This window comes from Theropithecus gelada, chromosome 10, assembly GCF_003255815.1.
Source record: "Theropithecus gelada isolate Dixy chromosome 10, Tgel_1.0, whole genome shotgun sequence".
In the NCBI taxonomy this organism is placed as follows: Eukaryota; Metazoa; Chordata; class Mammalia; order Primates; family Cercopithecidae; genus Theropithecus; species Theropithecus gelada.
Window position 1 is genome coordinate 68,675,842 of NC_037678.1, and position 20,420 is coordinate 68,696,261.

The window sequence follows — 20,420 nt, forward strand, 5'->3', positions numbered from 1 at the left end:
TGCCCAAGGTCACACAATCCATTCAGTGGCAGAGCTGAGATTAGCACCTAAATCTTCCGACTCCCAGGATATTTCCCACTACACCACACAGTCTCCTGAAACCATTCACAGGGGGTCGGGGGTGAGGGTCGGGGTGGCACTCAGAGAGGCACTGTTCTTCTTGGGCTGCCTGGGGTGGGCTAAGATGGACAGAGGGAGAGAAGCAGGTAGGAGGAGAGATTTGAGTTAGTCTCTACCATGATTTCTACTCAAGAATGTGGCTAGTGCTGTTGTAGTGGGAGCCCACAGCCTCCGGGCTGGAGTCTGGGTAGGGCTTGGGAGTAGAGGGTAGGCCACAGCCCATCAGGGACTAATCAGACTTCCAAACGGCTGCTGGCCTCTTGTCTCTAAATATAAACCCAAGAGGCTTAGACTGAGCTCTGGGGTTCCTACCAGCTGCTTGGGTACCTCACAGAGGGAAAGGCTCAAACTCTCTGCAACCAGCGCTGTACCCTGTTGTGTATTCCAACTGGCCACATTTATACAGCTCTTGGCTGTACAGTCTCCTTGAGTCTCACCCAAGGACAAAAAGGAAAAAGGGTAGTTAGCGTGGTAGACAGTGTGCTATGGCAGTAGGAGCTCTGGCCTGAGTATCTGCAGAACAGGACCCCAGTCTCAGCTCTGCCACTGACTGGTGGAGCAACCCTAGGCAAACCTCTGGGCTTTGGTTCTCATTTGGAGAACTGAGTGGGCTGCACCAACAATCTCTCAGGACTCTTCCAGCTTGGCTGTTTCACGCCTGGGCACGCCCCTCCCCTGCTCACCTGTCGTAGAAGTCGTCCCGGTAGTAATCATAGTCAAAGATGTAGCCACTGGGGAAACAAAGGGGAGAGGGCTGGAACTTAGGGACGGCCACTCAGCCCACTTTCCACAGGCCCTCATCTCCAAACACCTCCCCAAGTTCTAGACTCAGCACACTGTCACACCAGCATTTACTCCCTCTGTGGAAAGAGAGAGCCATCCCACCCAGACAGACAGACAGACAGCCCCACCTGTATATGGCAGATGCTGCTCTCTTTAGCCCCTTGGGTCTGTCAGGCTTAGGCTCTCCAGCCATGTTGATGTCTGTGTGGAGGGAGAAGGCAGAGTTGGAATGCTAGCATGACAGTAGTGTGCCCACACCCATCACCCTCATGCACACACACAGCAATTCATGTGCTTACATGGTATACACATGGATTCTGCTCACTGATGGCGCCAACAAAGGTCTTCACACATCTAGTCATCAAACATTAGATTCATATCCAGATATCACATGGATATGCCTGTTTACATGTCCGTACACTTTCAGATCCATCCATACACGCTCATAAACATGTCCTCCCCCACCCCCCCCACACACGTCGAGTATTCCTATACATATTCTGAAATACACTCATGTAAATGCATAATACTTCAAGTACATGGGAACACACACATAGAGCCACCCTCACACACACATTCACATATCCAGGTAAGAAAGACACACAGGTAATGTGTACCCTCAAGTACACTCAGTATAGACAACTACCCACATGCAAATGAGCCAATGCACATTCACATGGATGTTCTACCAAACACCTTCATGCCTAGAATAATGCTTACTACATGCAAAGGTCTCAATAAATACCTGGTAAATATATGCATATCTGCTAACACATTCAAATACATTCTCTCTCACACACACACGACACCTATACATACAAAGGTATGCATCCACATATCTCCATATGTTCAGTCAATCCATACACTTCTTGTTCAGGAAAAAAACACATATAGATACCCCTTTTCAAACATACACATGTACACAGGAGTAAATGCACAAACATGAACACTGTACATACTTCAAGAGAGACCACTAGCATAGTCATATCACATGGACGTGACACCAAAGCCAAGCGTAAGCGTATTCGCATTGTCCTTGTGCTCCCAGACCCTCCTGCTCGCTCTCAGAAAGGGTTCTAACCTAAGGGATCTGTACCCGGTGTAACAGGCTGTTCTAGGCCATTCTGGTCTCTTTCTCTGGAGAATCTGCATTTTAACTGGAACTGTAAAGCGTGTCACTAACAAGCTCTGAGAAAGCAGAGATAGGTCAGAAGTGTTTTCCAGAGGCTTCTAAAATTCTTCCCTATAGGGATTAATTTCATAACTACTTAACCATACCTTATAAATTTCTAAAATCTCAGAGCAGTGGTAGTGGTGAGAGAAACAGAGAAGGGGGTTGAGAACTGGATAGTGATAGCAGCTACTCTAGAGAATACTAGGAGAATATAGTGGAGAGAGGCTTACCCAGGGTCTGCCCGGCCAGCACCCGCCCATTCTCTCCCAGCACAGCTGCCCGGGCATGGCGCTCGTTGGAGTACTGAACAAAGGCATAGCCCTTGTGCACAGAACAGCCGGCCACACGGCCATACTTAGAGAAGATGGTCTCCACATCTGACTTCTTCACCAGAGCTGTGTTGAGGTTTCCAATGAACACTCGAGAGTTGATAGACTTGGGGTCATTCTTGTTGGTTACGTTGCTTGCCTGCATCTTCAAGGACATGGTGCCTACCTGAAGAGAGAGAGCCTCTGTGAAGTTGGGTCCCTGGGCTGGGCTCAAGGACTGCCCACGGCCCATATATCTGTGAAGTTGGGTCCCTGGGCTGGACTCAAGGACTGCCCACGGCCCATATCCTGGATAAATGAATTGCCTCTTACCTTCCTTAACCCTTATAGCATCCAGCTTACCTGTTTCTGCATCTTGTTTTCTTGTCATGTTACCAAGAGTTGCCACATACTGGCTGCTGACCTCATGCCAGGTGCTTTACATATATCCCCTCATTTGGTACTCACATGATATGCAGAACCACAACATTTTACAAGGGAGAAATCTCACATTCAGAGAGGCCACGATGCTAGTGAATGGCAGGGCTGGGATCTGACCCCCTCATCTGCTTGACTCTAATTCTTCTAAGTCTACTTCTTTAATGCTCATCTCAAATGTTATTCCATTCAGGATCTAAATCTGAAGATCTTCAATGTAGAACTATGGTCACATGGTATTTGCAAGTGATGTTTACTCTAGACCACCACATGATAAAAACTGCAGGGTCCGGACGTGGTGGCTCACACCTGCAATCCCAGCACTCTGGAGGCCAAGACAGGTGCATCACCTGACAGGTGCATCAGGAGTTTGAAACCAGCCTGGCAAACATGGTGAAACCCTGTATCTACTAAAAACACAAAAAATTAGCCAGGCGTGGTGGCGGGCACCTATAATCCCAGCCACTTGGGAGGCTGAGGCAGGAAAATCGCTTGAACCCGGGAGGCAGAGGTTGCAGTGAGCTGAGATTGTGCCACTGCACTCCAGCCTGGGTGACAGAGCGAGACTCTGTCTCAAAAAAATAAAACAAAGAAAAGAAAACAAAACTGCTTAGTCTGATCCAGACACAGAACTGTCTGGATTGCTACCAGCCATTTTGAAAAGCCTGATATGGTTTGAATTTGTGTCCGTGCCCAAATCTCATGTCTAATTGTAATCCCCAGTGTTGGAGGTGGGGCCTGGTGGGAGGTGACTGGATCATGGTGACTGAAATCATGGATTTCCCCCTCGGTGCTCCTCTCGTGATAGTGAGTGAGTGCTTGTAAGATCTGGTTATTTAGAAGAGTGTAGTACCTCCCACTGTCTCTTTTCCTCCTGCCCTGGCCATATGAAGACATGTCTACTTCCCCTTCTCCTTCCACTACAATTGTAAATTTCCTGAGGCCTCCTGAGAAGCAGAGGCCTGTACAGCCTGCAGAACTGTGAGCCAATTAAACTTTTCATTATAAATTACCCGATCTCAGGTATTTCTTTATAACAGTGCAAGAATGGACTAATACAAAGCCTCGCCAAGTACTCACTGTGGGCTAAGGGTGGCATACAATACTGAATAATCCCAAGATCCCACAAGTGAATGTCATGATTACTCATATTTTACCAGAAATTAATTGACAAGTTCATTAACTTACTAGTAAGGAGCATTCAAACTCAGGTCAGTCCGTCCCTAAAGTCTATTTCTTTCAACTTTATCATTTTGCTTCCCAGAGCTAAAGCCAATTTAGATACCACAGAAAGTCAGCACATTCACCTGAGAATTACTTTTAATAGATTTATTTTTTAGTTACCCATATTAATACTAACTCATTCAAATATTTTTCTGTTTGGCTTACACATAACACTGCACCTACCCTTTGCTCTCTATATATTCTGGTCAGGTCTTTTACCCCAAAGGGCTGTACAAATTTTTCCCTCACAGTTTATGGCTAGGCATAGGCACCACGGGGAAAGGGAAAAGGAGAGAAGCTCAGTTTCAGTAGGAAAAGCCTAAGTTAAGCCTTGGCATTCGCGGTTCCCGGCCCAGTCTTCTGCTCATGGGTGTAGGTTGATGCCGCTCCCTTTTGGAACCCTCCTATCTCAATAACCTAACCTTAGGACCATTTCAGGTGATAGAAGACTCCAAAGAGCATATATAAAAACTTTCATCAGTCTGCCAGCCTACTTACCTAATATGTTGGGGGATTTTCTTTTCAGTGAACTGGAAAAAATAAATCTGTATCTCTTATCCCACTAGGGGATAAGAGACTTTTCTCCTAAATCCTCCCTGCCTTAAAGCTGGCATGTTCTAACCAGCAGGTGGTACTGTTTACAAGGAAATCATAGGCTGGACCTGAGCCCAACTTGGGAAGAAACTGCTCCTGGGGTTAGGCTTACCTAATGGATATACTGGAGTCAGGAGTGCATTATCTCAGATAAAGAAAAGGGGCTGAGAGGGTCCCATCACTGCTACTGATGAAGGGGCTGGTTCCAGCTTTGGAACTGACTTGGAAAGAGACAGACTCTGGTTAGTTTACCTGTGGTTCCACTCATCTACACTTATTAGGCAGTGAGGGACACAAAGAATAACACGCTGTGCATAGCATACGAGGCAGGAAATGCTCAATGCTTGTTGTTCCCATGGGCTTGCCATTCCTCACAGTTCTCGCTGACAATCCCTCTCCCACATGGATGCCGAGCCATTCAAGGGTTAATTCTTTGTCTATCCATGGGTATACAAGAAGTTAATAGGGCCCCTGTATGGGCATCAGATGATTCTCTCCTAGGTAGTTCAGCTCAAAGAGCTACAGTTTTGGCCCAGGGAGAAGCCACCTGCTTTGCCTAGAGGGAGTCAACCAAGCCTGGGGTGTGGATGGAGACAGAGTGACCTCTACTGGGAGCCACAAGCACCACTGAGCAGGAAGCATTTGCTGAACAGCTGTTCATGGTATTGTGACAAGATCAGTACTCACCTCCCTGGCTGGCGAGCCAAGTTTTTAAGGTTTGGCTCTGCCAGTCTTTTCTCTCATTCCCTGGGGTTTGGAATGATGCACATAAAAGGACTTTGCAAACCCTAAAGTCCTTCACAAGATCTTGTAATTACACTGGCTTGCACCTCTTTATTCCAATACTGCCATCTGCAAGCCCCATTCTAGATGAGGGTAAAGGTCAGAGTGGAACTCATTCTGTATAATGCCAAGGAGCGGCAGCCAGAAGCCATGGCATATGAACATCAGTTTTCTGATCTGTAGAGAAGAGACTTGGGAAGTGTATGTATGTGGTTGCAAGTGCTGCTCTGGGTGAGAAGTCTGCAGTTAAAAGGAGAAATGCTGGCCGGGCGCGGTGGCTCAAGCCTGTAATCCCAGCACTTTGGGAGGCCGAGGCGGGCGGATCACAAGGTCAGGAGATCGAGACCATCCTGGCTAACACGGTGAAACCCTGTCTCTACTAAAAACACAAAAAAGTAGCCGGGCGAGGTGGCGGGCGCCTGTAGTCCCAGCTACTCGGGAGGCTGAGGCACAAGAATGGCGTAAACCCAGGAGGCGGAGCTTGCAGTGAGCTGAGATCGCGCCACTGCACTCCAGCCTGGGGGACAGAGCAAGATTCCGTCTCAAAAAAAAAAAAAAAAAAAAAAAAAAGGAGAAATGCTCACCTATGGCATGCTCTAGGCACCCAACCTCTGAGCTCCTCGTCTCAACAGCCCCCTATCCACTTTCATGCCCTGCACACTCCTCTGGAAGCAGGATGCGCAGGATGTGCTACTGTTGTGTGGACTCCCTCAGCCCAAAGAGACAGGTATCTATGGGGGTGTGGAAAGGCTTGAGTGACCACACACATGTTGATGAGGCTCCTCTAAGTGAGGAATAGAATTGGGAAAGGGAATGAAAAGGAGGTGGGGCCAGACTAGGTCTCCCTGAACTGCCAGGTTCAGGTACAGAATCCTAACGAGTCCAAGAATTCTAAATTTAGACATGGTATTCCAAGTTGTTAGGGACATCACAATTTATTAGCTTCACTTAGAACCTTCAAATGTTTAAACATATGGTACATGGGTCTCTATTTGTACTCTTGTTACTCTGCCCTGCAAATGTTACAGGGCAGGCCTGACAAAACTTGAGGCACAGTAAGTGTTCAATCAATATTAGGGAGGGAGTGGACATATGTCCCAGGAGGTGGTGAGAAGGTCTAGCTGTGGACTGCCTTAAGTGGTTAGGACCACTGGGGCAGAGGTCCCAGATACCTTTTTCTAATCTTTGACCCAAATACCCACCTCCACAGACCAACTCAATCCCTCCCACCCAATTCTTGCTATGCTTTTCAAGGCTTCCCCCTAGCTTAGAGTGGCAGCTCTAGAAAATATTGACATCCATTCAGCAGGAGCTACTTGACTTGGTAAGCTATTTCCTGCCCTGGGCCAAGCTCTGCCTCTCAGATTAGCTGTGTAATTGAGAGCAAGGTGTCTGCAGCCCCCAGGGGTCCTAGGTTTAGCAATGAGCTGAAGAGAGGTGGGTAGAAGGACTGTTCTTGGTGGTTGGAGGAAGGGAGAGAAGCAAATTTGTTCCTAGAGACTTCTGCAATGTCAGATGAGCAGAGACCTGTGTGCACATAGAGCTTATAAATGCTCTCACTCAGAGGAACGAAGTTTTACCCACAGTAAAAACTTGGCCAGGACGCCACGGCTAGTGAGTAGCAGAGCCAAGACTAACCCATGGGTCCTCTGACGCTAAGTCTAGGGTCCTTATATTCCATTTTTCATTCTGGGCTGGTGAGAGACAGGCCCCAAGACAGTGAGGAGCTGGGAGAGACCACAGTGTCTCAAAACAAAACAAAACAAAACAAAACACTATGTTTGAGAAAACTGGGGACTGGCTCCCCAATAAGTGCCTTCACCTATACCTGCAGGAGAAACAACTGCTGCGTAAAAGCTGGGCCTTTTAAGTTAATTAAAATCCACTAGGGACACAGGCTTTGAAATGCAATTTACAGCTCAAAGGGATGGGCCTGCTCCTCTAGGCTAGTAAGAGCAGAAGAAACCTGGCAAAAACAAATTCATTTTTTTCCAGTTGAAATATTTCAGCTGGAAATTGTTTTTGAACACAGGAGAGCCAAGCCTGAACATGGAGAAAAGTGACAGGGGTTTGCAAAGGTAGAAAAGTCCTAAAAGTTACCTCTGAACTTTGGGTAAATGAGATACCCAAAGAGCCGTCACAGTAAAAACAGCCACTGGCTTGGCACAGTGGCTCATGCCTGTAATCCCAGCACTTTGGGAGGCCAAGGCGGGTGGATCACTTGAGGTCAGGAGCTCAGGACCAGCCTATCTAACATGGCGAAACCCCGTCTCTACTTAAAAGAAAGAAAGAAAAAAAAAAAAAAAAGCCAAGCATGGTGGTGTACGTCTGTAATCCCAGCTACTTGGGAGGCTGAGGCAGGAGAACTGTTTGATCACGCCACTGCACTCCAGCCTAGGCAACAGAGCAAGACTTCCCGTAAAAAAAAAAAAAAAAAAAAAAGCCACTAATTACTGAATGCTGCATGGTATTACAGTATTTAATCCTCACAACAGCCCTGTGAGGAGCTGTTTGACATAGGGAAACTGAGACAGGTTCAGAGAAGCAAGGTAATTGGTTAACAGAGCAAAGCCGGAACTGGAATCAGAACCTCAGAAACAGGTATCTGCAGGTATCTTGCACATGGCACAGGGATGCCTTGGGTTCTGACTTCCCCAGCAAGATTATGTTACCTTGCGTCAGCCACTCACGCTCTCCTTGGTCCTTGCCCTTTCCCTTTTCTACTACAATTCCTCATGGTTGCACAGAATTTTAGTGAACAAATCCAGTTTATATCTCTTGTAGTATGAGTGTGCCTCCTCCACCAAATCTGTGTTGAAACCTAATCCCTAACATGACGGTATTAGGAAGTGGGGCTTTGGGAGTGATTAGGTCCCAAAGGGAAGGGAAAGCCCTCAAGAATGAGTTTAATGCCTTTAAAGAAAAAGAGCCCCAGGCCAGGAAGTGGCTCACGCCAGTAATTCCAGCACTTTGAAAAGCCAAGGTGGGAGGATCCTTTGAGGCCAGGAGTTGGAGACCAGCCTAGGCTACATCACAAGACCCCATCTCTACAAAATAAATAAGAGGGCCGGGCGCGGTGGCTCAAGCCTGTAATCCCAGCACTTTGGGAGGCTGCGACAGGCGGATCACGAGGTCGAGATCGAGACCATCCTGGCTAACACGGTGAAACCCCGTCTCTACTAAAAAATACAAAAAACTAGCCGGGCGCGGTGGTGGGTGCCTGTAGTCCCAGCTACTCGGGAGGCTGAGGCAGGAGAATGGCGTGAACCCGGGAGGCGGAGCTTGCAGTGAGCTGAGATCCGGCCACTGCACTCCAGCCTGGGCGGCAGAGCGAGACTCCGTCTCAAAAAAAAAAATAAAATAAAATAAATAAATAAATAAGAGGCCCAGAGAGCTACTCTGCATCTTCCACCATGTGCGAACACAGTGAAAAGATGGTTGTCCATGAACCTGTAAGAGGGCTCTCACCAGACATCTGTAGCCCAGGCTAGAGTACACTGGTATGATCTTGGTTCACTGCAACCTCTGCCTCCCGGGTTCCAGCAATTCTCTGCCTCAGCCTCCTGAGTAGCTGCGACTACAGTGCCCGCCACTACAGCCAGCTAATTTTTGTATTTTTAGTAGAGATGGCGTTTCACCATGCTAGTCAGGCTGGTCTCGAACTCCTGATCCATCCGCCTTGGCCTCCCAAAGTGCTGGGATTACAGGCACGAGCCACTGCACCCATCCCGTCCCACTGTATAAATGAAAAAAAAAAGAAGGATCAGCAAAGATAAGTGACTTACTTAAGGTCAACCAGCTGGTGAGGGGAGTGCAGCTAGGGGTCCTGAATCAAGGCTTCTTACTCGACACTCTCCATTCCACTGTCTCAATGGCTGTCTTAACACTCTTAACTGCCATGTCACCCCTCATGTGCTCCCAATAATGCCTATCAGATCAAGTCTAGTCTCAGGCACTCAGAGACCTCTGTAAATCCTCCCCAGCACTGAATCTCTTCCTCTTGAAATGCTCATTTCAAGGGAGGAGCTGCTGCTTTAGGTTTTGATGTCCCCAGCGCTATTTATAGTCTCTGTCTTGGTTCAGTCCTGCTGGGCACCTCTGGCCTTATTCTCCTGCACGGCGATGAGGGGAACAGCAGCCTGTGGCCAGCTCTCTGCCCGTAGATAACCCTGGGGACATCCGGGTGGTTCAGAAGGAAAATAGCTACTAGTGATCGAAGACTATTTCTGGAGAAAGTCAAGCAATTAGACTCATCAGCGTCCAGGGCCTCCTTGGTCTGGAGGCTTCTGCTTTTACCAGGCGGCCAGGGATGACAGAACATCTATTAATCTCATTAAACTGGCCAAGTCCTGGCTCATTAGCAGTGCCCAAATGATTATTACTGGCCAGACAGGACTAATTTCCCAAGGAATGCTCTTTAGTTCCCGATCACTCTCAAGAGTCAGCTCCCTGCATGTCAAACAGCAAAAGCTCCTGGATGGGTGAAGTATAAGCACTGCAGGCTACAGGTCCAGAAGGCTTGGCCTTGGCTCTACTGTTCTTAGTCATGTGACCTGCAACAAGTCACGTAACTTCTCTAGGCCTTCTCGTCTTTAATCCAAAAACAGAAATAGTCTCTTCCCTGATTACCTTTCAGGTCCAAGAATCAACTAGGCTAACTGATGTGAAAGTGCTCTGTTGCATCTGTAATATACTATCAAAAGATACAGATTATGCCAATTTCTATTATTACCCAGTTCCTATCTCCTTCACTCATTTAACAAACATTTCCTGAGTGTCCTCCTCTGTGCTGGCACTGTGGAAATGCTGGGAAACACAGCGCTCACCAGTCTTCTGCTCTACTTGCTTTTCAAGAAGCCCTCTCTCTGGGAACCTGTTGGGTTTTTTTTGTTTTTTTTTTTTTTGTTTTTTTTTTTTGAGACGGAGTCTCGCTCTGTCGCCCAGGCTGGAGTGCAGTGGCCGGATCTCAGCTCACTGCAAGCTCCACCTCCCGGGTTTACGCCATTCTCCTGCCTCAGCCTCCCGAGTAGCTGGGACTACAGGCGCCCGCCACCTCGCCCGGCTAAGTTTTCGTATTTTTTAGTAGAGACGGGGTTTCACCGTGTCAGCCAGGATGGTCTCGATCTCCTGACCTCGTGATCCACCCGTCTCGGCCTCCCAAAGTGCTGGGATTACAGGCTTGAGCCACCGCGCCCGGCCGGAACCTGTTTTTTAAAACGATATCGTAGTAACAAAGGACAAATGCATATGAAATAGCAAAAATAGCTCAGGCTCTAGAGTCAGACAGGACTGAGCTCCAATCCGAGATCTATCACTTAAAACTGTAACTGTGGCCATATCCTTTCACCTTGCTGGGCCTGAGAGTCCTCAACTGCAAAATGGAAATTATACCCACCTCCCAGAATTAGGATAAGAACTGGAGACAATATGAGTAAAGTGCTGGTATAATGGGTAGGACTAGTAGGTATTAAGAAACTGGATAACCCAAATGCTCTATGAAAACAGATGAACCTAGCCTGGCACTCTAGCTCCTCCACATCCTAGCCCTAAGATGACATGTTCTTTACTATGTCATCTCCCTGTGCACCACACTTTGCCTGACAGTAAGGGAGCTGGGGGTAGGGAGTAGGGAGCCTATGCATGTTCTCCCTTGTCCTAGTATCTGCAACCAAACCTAGAAACTTCATAAAGGTGTCCCCACCCCATTCCTGTCAAACCACTACTGTATGGGGCTGGGAGAGGAGGGAACACTGGCCAGGAGGGGTTCCAGCCTTGCTGAGTCATTCTCACCCCTCAACTGTACTGTGAGGTCCTATACTACTGACGTTGGTATCCGTATCTGATAGGCCCCAAGAGGATACCCCAAAGCAGAAACAGAAGGCAGGCCTCAGTTATCTCCCCATAGCATGGTCTGGGTATATAATCCCACCCTCCTGCATCCTGAACACTAACTCTACTCTTGTTTGGGGCCTTAGGCTGAGGCTTACCATCTGTAACAAGCTCCCCTTCCTAGTTCCAGGAACCGGACAAGTTAAGGAGGGATGGGTAGGTAACTTATGCCTATAATCCCTGATACTGGGTTAGAATTAAGGACCTACAAATGATTGTCAGCCTCTTTATTTTTTGCCATAGAAGTCATCCAAACACCTACTTGTCCGTCTGATCATAATTATAAATATCCAAATATGGAGCTAACTATGGACTGGGTATTATCAAGTAACTAACAAATCGATCATTTATTTATTTATTCAGCAGTTGGGTCTGCGACCTCAAGCAACTCCCCATCCAGCAGGGGACATCTATCATGGCCACAAGGTACACATGCCCTGAGATGGTCTACTGTCCAAGCAAAGTAGTCTGGGAGATCAGAGAAGGGGTAGGAGCAGCATGGAAGGCTCTAGCAAAAGGGAGAGTGTTTAAGAGGAATTCCCATTGAGTAGTGACAGCGGGAGAGGCCTGGCAGGAGGAAGGAACAATATACAAAAGGTATCCCTTTCTCCTCTTTGATTCCCTTATTCTCCTCTTCCTCCCGTACATAGAGCTGGAAATAGAAGTTTGAAATACAAGAATGTCTTCACTGTTGTCTCCTGCTTCCCTGGAGAGATGCATACTTATTCTTGCCTTGAGGGAGAACAAAAAGGGAACACACAATTTAATATGTAGAACTTTGTACCAGGCACTGAGTTGAAAGCTTTACAGGCATAATCGCTTGTAATCCTGATCACCATCTATTGAGATATGTAGTATCATCTGCACTCTACAGATACAACTGAGACTCAGAAACAACTTAATTTGTCTACAGTCACATTAAGTTGCATGCTTTGGATGGAAAGACCCAAAGGCTTGTCTGATTCTAAAGCCTGTGTTATTCCCGTTCCATTAGACTGCTCCCACTGAGCCCCCATCCACAGGAAGAATGGTCCTGGCTTTGCTGACATGCCATATAACCTAGGTTTTAAACCATGTGACCACAAAAGGTACTCCAGGCCCAAACATGATGATGATAATGATCATCAATACTTGTGGAGTACTTACATGCCAGGAACTGCACTAAGGCTTTTGCTATGCGATAGTGATGATATATGTTGTGACCATTTCACATATGAGGAAACTAAGGCTTGGTGTTTGGTCTCACTCAAGCCAGGAAATGGCAGAGGTAGGATGAATATGTGCGAGACCAGAGCTGATCTCATAATCTTGGCCCAGAACGGCTTCAAAACTGGGCATGCCCTGTATCTGCCTTGTCAGTTTCTTCCTCTACCTCCTAACACCGATCCTTGGAGCATAAACTCACAGGACCTAGCTGAAGGCATACTCTCAAGTCCAAGAGCCAATCAGCACTTGCTGTGAGCTTTGGGGATGGCCCCCGCCCCCTTCCTATGCCTTAAGGGTTGGCTCCTCACAGTGATAATGTGGCAAGATTAGTCACTGCTTGCTGTTGGTTGATTATAGCTATTCTTTTCTGTAAATGAAGTTTAAAAGTCATCAAAGGGTTTGTCAGCTGTGACTTATGAGCCTCTTTCCCACAGGGAAGTCAGGCAGTGACAAATGCCCCTCTTGTTTTGCCATCCATTACAAGTTGGAAGGTGCCATGTTCCAATTACTGGAAATCCCGATGGAGCTCAAGGAAAACCCTGCTCCAAGCTATGGCCATTACTCAGGCCTGGCAGGGCTGCCGTAGGCGCAGGCCCAACTGGGTAGGAATGGAGTAAGAGTGTTCTTCTGATTTTGTGAGCAGGCCCCTTCTACCCCTTAACTTAATATCCCTGGTAGTTTATCCTAGACACATTTCACAGACAATAAAAACATGGGTACCATGTGGGCTGTCTGAAAGTACAGCAGGATCAAGACTGCTTACGACAGGCAGACATAAGGAAATAAGGTCATGCTGTCCTATGAACTAGGCAGGAAACATGATGTTGAGGAAGGGTGGGGAAGGCAGAGGATAAAGTATGTAGGATGTTCAGAGAAAGTAGTGAGTAAAAGGAACCTTACAGATCCTCTAGAGTAACCAATGGCCTCAGTACTGAATACTCATTATATGCCAGGCCTATCTAGCTAGATGCTGTGGAACCAGAGATGAATAAAGTCCCTGGTTCCTAGGATATGCCACCTGATGTAGGGAACAAAAAAATCTAGGTCATGTGGCATACCCTTGAGGGTAAATAAGAAAAATTAAGGCTCAGAGAAAGGGACTTGCCCAAGGTAACAAAGTAAGTTAGGGTCAGTGATAAAAAAAAAGAAAGCAGATCTCTACCATTAGTGATACAGAGAAAGTACAGTGACAAGGGAGCCCACATGGGGAACAGGCTCCTTACACAGAACATGCCACGTAACTCCCATTCAAATCCTATCTACTTGCTTACTTGCCACACCTTTGATCTCTGGCAAATCCTATAACCTATCCAAAGTTTCAGAAAATTTACTACAGAATTGTGGAGAAGATTAAATAATACACGTACAGTGCACAGCAGTAGGCAAATATTAAGTACTCAAAACATTATTTACCATCAAATAATCCCCAAAGCAGCACTTTGAGGCAAGTATTATTAATCTCATTTTATAATCAAAAGACTGAGGTTATTTTTCACATTGTCACACTAACTAAATAAGTCAGTACTTCTCAAAACTATTTATGGTGAAGCAGTTTTTCCTTTTGTTTTGCTTTTTAAACTTCACTTTGAGTAACATAGCTCTAAGCCACTCTTGCTCAACTGTGAACTTCTATGAAACCAAAGCAAAGAAAGCATGAAGTTTACTTCATTTCTTTCCAAGTCCTTGAGCCTGACTGTTTTTAGATATCAGTGTCAGACTAATTTACAAAAACTATCCAATTTTTTTCCTTTTCTTGTCTCTCTCTCTTGAGAGAAGGGGATAGGGAGACTAAGGACCTGCCACCTAGAACTTTGAGTGGTGATTTATCTTGGTCTCTGCTCTACATCATGCTACATCCTGCAAGGGAAGACAATCCAGGCTTAATGGAGGACTGGAACCACTCTCCTGGAGCCTGAGTATATATTTCTGAAGAGTCTGGTATTCCAGACCCTCTCTCCATACTTTGAAGAACACGAGGAAACTAGCCAGGAGAGTGAAAGGAATAAAAGGTTTTCTCATTTTCTGTCTTGTATCATGGCAGTTTACAAACCAGTCTTCTCTCTCCATCTAGGGAGTTGAGAGGGATGGAAACCAGATTCATTCCTGAATGCTACTGTACTTACCTAAGACTATGACAGGGCAAACTGAAGCTCTTCACCAGTGTTCAAAGGCACAATAGTGCACCTTCAATCTTCCACGTGTGCAGTCAAATTTTCATCAGTGTACAAAACTGCTTTTTGCTTTGAGCTTATGTAGTGTTATCTTTCAGCATAACTCAGAGCTGAGTGGGTCATACGACTCAGTGTAGAAAGAAGTAAAGCTTGCTGTGTGTAGGAGTTAAATACATGGCTTGCCATCAAGCAGGAGCCAAAGCCTGAATCTTTACTCCTGTGAGAGAGGACACGGAATGTCATCAGGAGAGAACTGAAACCAAACACCTTCATTCTGTTACTGAACTGGCTATGACATGACCTTCGGGAAGTGTCTGTCTCATCTGTAAGATGCAGATAGCAATACATATCTCTAGGGTTGTTAGAGGATAAAATAATTCATGTAAACATTCAGAATAGTGTCCAGCACAACAGAAAGCATGCAAATATATTAGCTCCTGCTGCTACAGGTTGAGTATTCCTTATCCGAATGCTTGGGACAAGAAGTGTTTCAGATTATGGATTCTGGAATATCTGCAGATACTTAACTAGCTGAGTGAGCATCCCTAATCTGAAATGCTCCAATGAGCATTTCCTTTGAATGTGATGTTGGCACTCAGAAAGTTTCCGATTTTGGAGAACTTTGGATTTTCAACTTAGGGATGCTCAATCTCAATTATTATTGTTGTTGTTGGAACCTGCAAGAACTTTTCCATGTTAGTATAAAAATAAGGTGGTCAGTTCTAATGGAACATTAACCTAGAGCTGAACTGTGATCAAGGAAAAAAATACTATGACTGTGGATGCAATAAAGTCTCTTCAAGTGTATCACCAAAACTCTAGTATTTGGAAACGTGCCTTGAACATAAAAGGAAAGACAGGAGTAGGTACTTATTAAGTGCTGAATGAATGAATAAATAAATGAGCATCTGGAACACTGCAGCTGCCAGAGCTCATAAGGAATACAACTTGAGAAATTAGGTAGGAAGAGGACCCTAAGCAAAGGTTCCCACCAAGGCCTCCTTGTGCTTTGAGGACCCTATAGAGCAGATTAGGCTCCCCTGCTGGGCAACAGGGCCCCAGGGACTGATACTGCAAGAAGCCCCCAGTTGCTCACTCTTCTGTGTCTCTGATGGAACTTCTACATTCTGTGGCTGCTGTATTCTGAGTCAGGGTGCAGAAGGCTGTGCTGTGGTAGCGCATCCTGTTCTCATTTCCCAACCTGTATGAGAGGAAGGCTTAACTCCTCCCACAACAAGCACAGCTCTAAGTTAAAATAGTAAGGGGGCTTATTAGCTTTGGATTTCTCCTTGCCTGTGGAGCGCTGGGGCCTGAATCCCGTCTCTACTAGCTGTATGACCCTGAAAAGGCACTTGACTTCTCTGAGGTTCACAGGTCCCCACCTGTAAAATGGGGATAAAAATCCCTGTAACACAGGTTGTTGTGAGGGTCAAAGGAGATAACATGTTCTGTTCCCTGAGATGTGCTACATAAGCATGGACAGGAATATTCCCAGGATGGATAGCTGCTGCACGTCTTCCTAGACAGAGGCACCCAGGCAGGAAGCCAACAGGCTGGAAGCAAGGGCTGGATGGTGCAAAACTCAGCACTCCAGCCAAGTACTGTGTCCCTCAGGTATCAGGGCAGTTGATTAAAATCCTTTCATGCGGAATCAGTATTTTCCTCATTACAACAATCCTTCTTGAACACACTAAGTGGCACCCCTCATAGCCCCAAAGGCTTGACCCTACAAGACAGCATATGCATCGACATATATTTTAAATTTCCCACATTCAGGCAGGGGAAGGAAGGAAGGGGTGACCTCTCTCCAGGGTGCTGATCCAAACATAACTTAGGGCTCTAAGCATCATCTCCCACAGTGCCACATGTTTGGTCTAAAGGGGACCACTGAGAATGATGCCACAGTCACAGCCACTCTGCCTTTGTCTCCCTGGTAACAACACTAACTCCACAAACATTACTAAGCATCTGCCTCCTGTGTGATCAATCAAGTGTGCCCCTGCCGCCTCCTGTTTAAAATCCTTCAGGGGCTTCCCACCATAAAGAACCAAGTTCAAATCCTTTAATGTAGCTTACAAGCCTCTTCATGAGTTAAGGCTACTGAATCTATACACAACAATCCTCTGAGTAGTTATGTGTCATTCACTTTATAAATGAGTAAACCCTAGTGGGTTTAAATTCAGGATCAGTCACTTACTAGCTGTGTGATCTTGGACATCTCATTAAACTCCTTGAACCAATGTTCTCTACTAGGCAAACCCTAGTGCAGAGAGTAAACCCTAGCACCAGAGACCTTGCCCAAGGTCAGAGAGTGAACACGTCAATATGAAATAGGTTCTTCCGAAGGGATAAGTATCATACTTCAAAGGATAGACTCAAGTTCAAAATCAACTTTTCTTGGATTAGTCATTGAGAGGTAAGTATGGGGATAGGGCATTGTATGGTCAGGTGAACCCTTCCTTCCAGAGAGCAGCTTAGACATTGTCCCTTGTTTGAAGCTGCCATCCTGACCCCTCTCTCACTCCCACAGCAGCAGCAGCATCAATAAACTTGGTGCAATGAACAAAATGTTCATTAGCATGTAATACGGTATACATATGCATGCTTACGTCCAAGAGGCCCTGCTACCATAAGCTAAGCAACAAACAAAAGCCAACCAATGAACCACTGCAACTTCACAAAAAACAGCCCTCAAAACGACAGGTATGACACACCCAATGCCTACTGAACTTCTAATCAGTTCAACTGATCATGACAGAAGCAGCTTTGGTATCTATGGTCTTTCCCCCTTGTCATTGTCTTAGAAAGAATTAACCCTTTCTGGCCCCCTTCCCCTCAAAAAGGAGGTGCTACGCTAAACAAGCTTCTACACTACAACTGGTTAAAAGAAAAAAAAAAGTTTCTCCAAAACTATGATAGGTGTCTCAGCTGCAGGAGAAAGGGCATGGCTTTGGACAGACAGAACAGGGTTTTAATTCAGGATCAGCCACTTACTATCTGTGTGACCTTGGACATCTCATTAAACTCCTTGAGCCAATGTTCTCTATTAGGCATATATGTTTCCCCCACATACTGAGTTATTAACCACGTCCTGCATATCTGGCCTCAGTATTTTTAGAATGTAGCCCCCTTCTCTTCATTCTTATTAACATTCTTTAAATAATCCTCTACTGTCACCAGAGTAATATATTACCCTATCACTTCTTTGTTTAAAACGGAAATTAAGATCAGAGGCTGGGACTACAGACACCCGCCACCATGTCCAGCTAATTTTTTGTATTTTCAGTAGAGACGGGGTTTCACCATGTTAGCCAGGATGGTCTCCATCTCCTGACCTCGTGATCCGCCCACCTTGGCCTCCCAAAGTGCTGGGATTACAGGCGTGAGCCACTACACCTGGGCGGTTTATTATTTCAAAATTCTTAACCAATAATTTGGGTAAGAATTTGTGCTATTATATTTAGTAAGTTTATTATTTGAAATTACCATATGAAAACATCTGTTAAACGCCCAACCCTTTATGGGACATAACTGTTAGCATGTTAGTGTATTTCCTTCCAGTGTTTTTCTTGCACATTATGTTTGGATTACATGGTTAGATCCCTCATTCAAACTCTGTAGCCTAATTTTTTCAATTAGCATTGTAATACATTTATTATATATAACATATTTGTCCTTACTGCCGCACAGTTTTCAGTAAGCATCATTTTTTACACTACTGCTTTAAAAGCTTGTAGTTTTCCCTGAGTAGATTTATCATAGTTTAGACTGGTGGTCTTTTAGGCTTTTTCCAATTTCTCACTATTAAAAACAACAGCATCTGAGGGAAAGCTTATTGTATAAACTAGACTATTTCCTTAGGACAGACTCCCAGAAGTGGAATTACTGGTCCAATATATGAACATTTTATTGGCTCTGGCAAGACACTGCTTAACTGCTTTCCAAAAGAGTTATACCAATTTACACTGTTATCTCCAATGAATGTCACTTTCATGGCAACCTCGCAGCATCACGCATCGCCATATTGGGCAGGTGGTGGGTATGGAGAGTAGAGTTAAATTAGTAGGGAAAATCAAATCCTCATTATTGTTTTTATGTACATGTGAAGATATAGAGTCTACTATGTTTACTAGTTTTTGAGTCTACAAAGTTTTGAGTGCCATGAAGTTACTGTGGGTTCCTAGGTAGAGGAGTAACATGCTAAAAAGATTTACTCATTTATCAAAAAATCATTTATTGTCCACCTATTACTGCCAGACACTGTATAAAAGTACAGAGGCTAATAAAGTACAATCTTCCCCCAGAAGAATTTATAGTCCAGTCAGTGGTGGAGACCTCAAGAAAACCAGAACCTATGTTTCGTCTTGATGAGGTCTATGACAGGAGCAACTAGGAACTTGGAGGCATGTCAATTACCTAAGGGACAGAAAGAAAGGGAGAAGACTCAGACAAGAAGAGTCATCAATAAGTTCCAATCTTGTCCTGAAGGATGAGTTGAAGTTAACCCCCACACAGGAAGAGAGTACAATTAAGAGGAAACAGCATAAGGAAAGTTACAGAAGTTTGACAGAGATCCCACATTTAGTGAATAATATGATGTACTCTGGTTTGCCCAGGGTCCAGGATGTAAGAAGAAATGATGCCGATGATACTAGAGCGCCTAGCTGAGATCAGATCAGAAAGGGCTTTGTGGACACTAAGAGACAGCCATCACCCATTCTGATGTCGTATGCAGTCCAGTGCTCAATAAGGAGGCACTCGTAAGTCCCTATAGCTTTTGAGCATCTGAACCACCAATCCAACCCCTGAGCAAAGCATCCCATCTTGTGCCAAACTCTTTTTGTCTCATGTGTTAGTCTTCTCTCCTCAAGCAGCACAGAGATTTTGGGGCACACTGCTAGGCATGTGGTGGAAGCACTGATGGTGTCCATGGATCCATTAATTGGAGGTGATATATGCAATAAGACATACACTCCATAAAGCCCTAGCTGCCCTGGCAATAGCCCCTGCCAATCTCAGCACTCAGTCACTGCCTCTCCTGACAGACGTCTTGCCTCAGAAAGCTACCTCCCCCGTTCTTGCTCATTCTGCCAAATAAAAAAATGTGCCTGGGAACAAGAAGCTATAAAGTATGTGATAACTATGGAGCACATCGGGTGGCCAGGAGGGAGGCTGGGTGGACATAAATCCTTCCCCACAGTATAGTCCCCAAGCCAAGGACACCCTTAGCCCTACCCGCAGTTTTGGAACACTCCTACCCATAAAAATAAAATAGGTTTTTCCAATTGAGCATGTTAAAAGTCTCTTTCGAGTAGCTGCTGACCTTCTCTAAGATATTACTACTTTCTACATTAATAACAGTGACTTTAATGATGTCAAAGATATTAACAGGATTATTATTTTAACAATCAATATAATGGTAAGGCATTCTTGCCCTGCTAGTTGTGAATGAGCTGTGGGCAGTGGGGTCTGATGTGCTGGCTAAGATCCATCTGAGGAGACTGTATTAAAATAATCTGTTTCGGTGTCATCTCTCCTCCCAGACTGACTGTGAATTCCTGGACAGCAGGGACCACAATCTATTTCATCTTGGCATCCCCACTGCCATCAGGACAGGCTCTAGCCCAGAGTGGATGCTTAGGGAGTATCTGCTGAATTGAACTCCAACAGAGCCACATACCACAGTCCCCGTGCCCTACCCCCACCTCCTTCCTTATCTATGCTGTTTAA

The 20,420-nt window shown here is 45.5% G+C and overlaps 1 protein-coding gene across 5 annotated transcripts in view; it reads right to left on the reverse strand.

The window, feature by feature from the left end:
- Nucleotides 1-20,420, reverse strand: part of RALY (RALY heterogeneous nuclear ribonucleoprotein) — a 79,292-nt gene that overhangs the window by 5,587 nt on the left and 53,285 nt on the right. For 2 of the 5 annotated variants that reach the window (XM_025398468.1, XM_025398466.1), the window contains exons 3-5: nt 2,308-2,572; nt 1,032-1,104; nt 804-851 (exon numbers count right to left, since the gene is read on the reverse strand). In XM_025398468.1, the coding sequence (XP_025254253.1) occupies nt 804-851; nt 1,032-1,104; nt 2,308-2,563 (377 nt within the window). In that variant the 5' untranslated portion in view covers nt 2,564-2,572. Of the gene's footprint in view, nt 1-803; nt 852-1,031; nt 1,105-2,307; nt 2,573-14,642; nt 14,719-20,420 lie in introns of those variants that run through there. The other 3 variants (XM_025398470.1, XM_025398469.1, XM_025398467.1) reach the window with 2 other exon arrangements.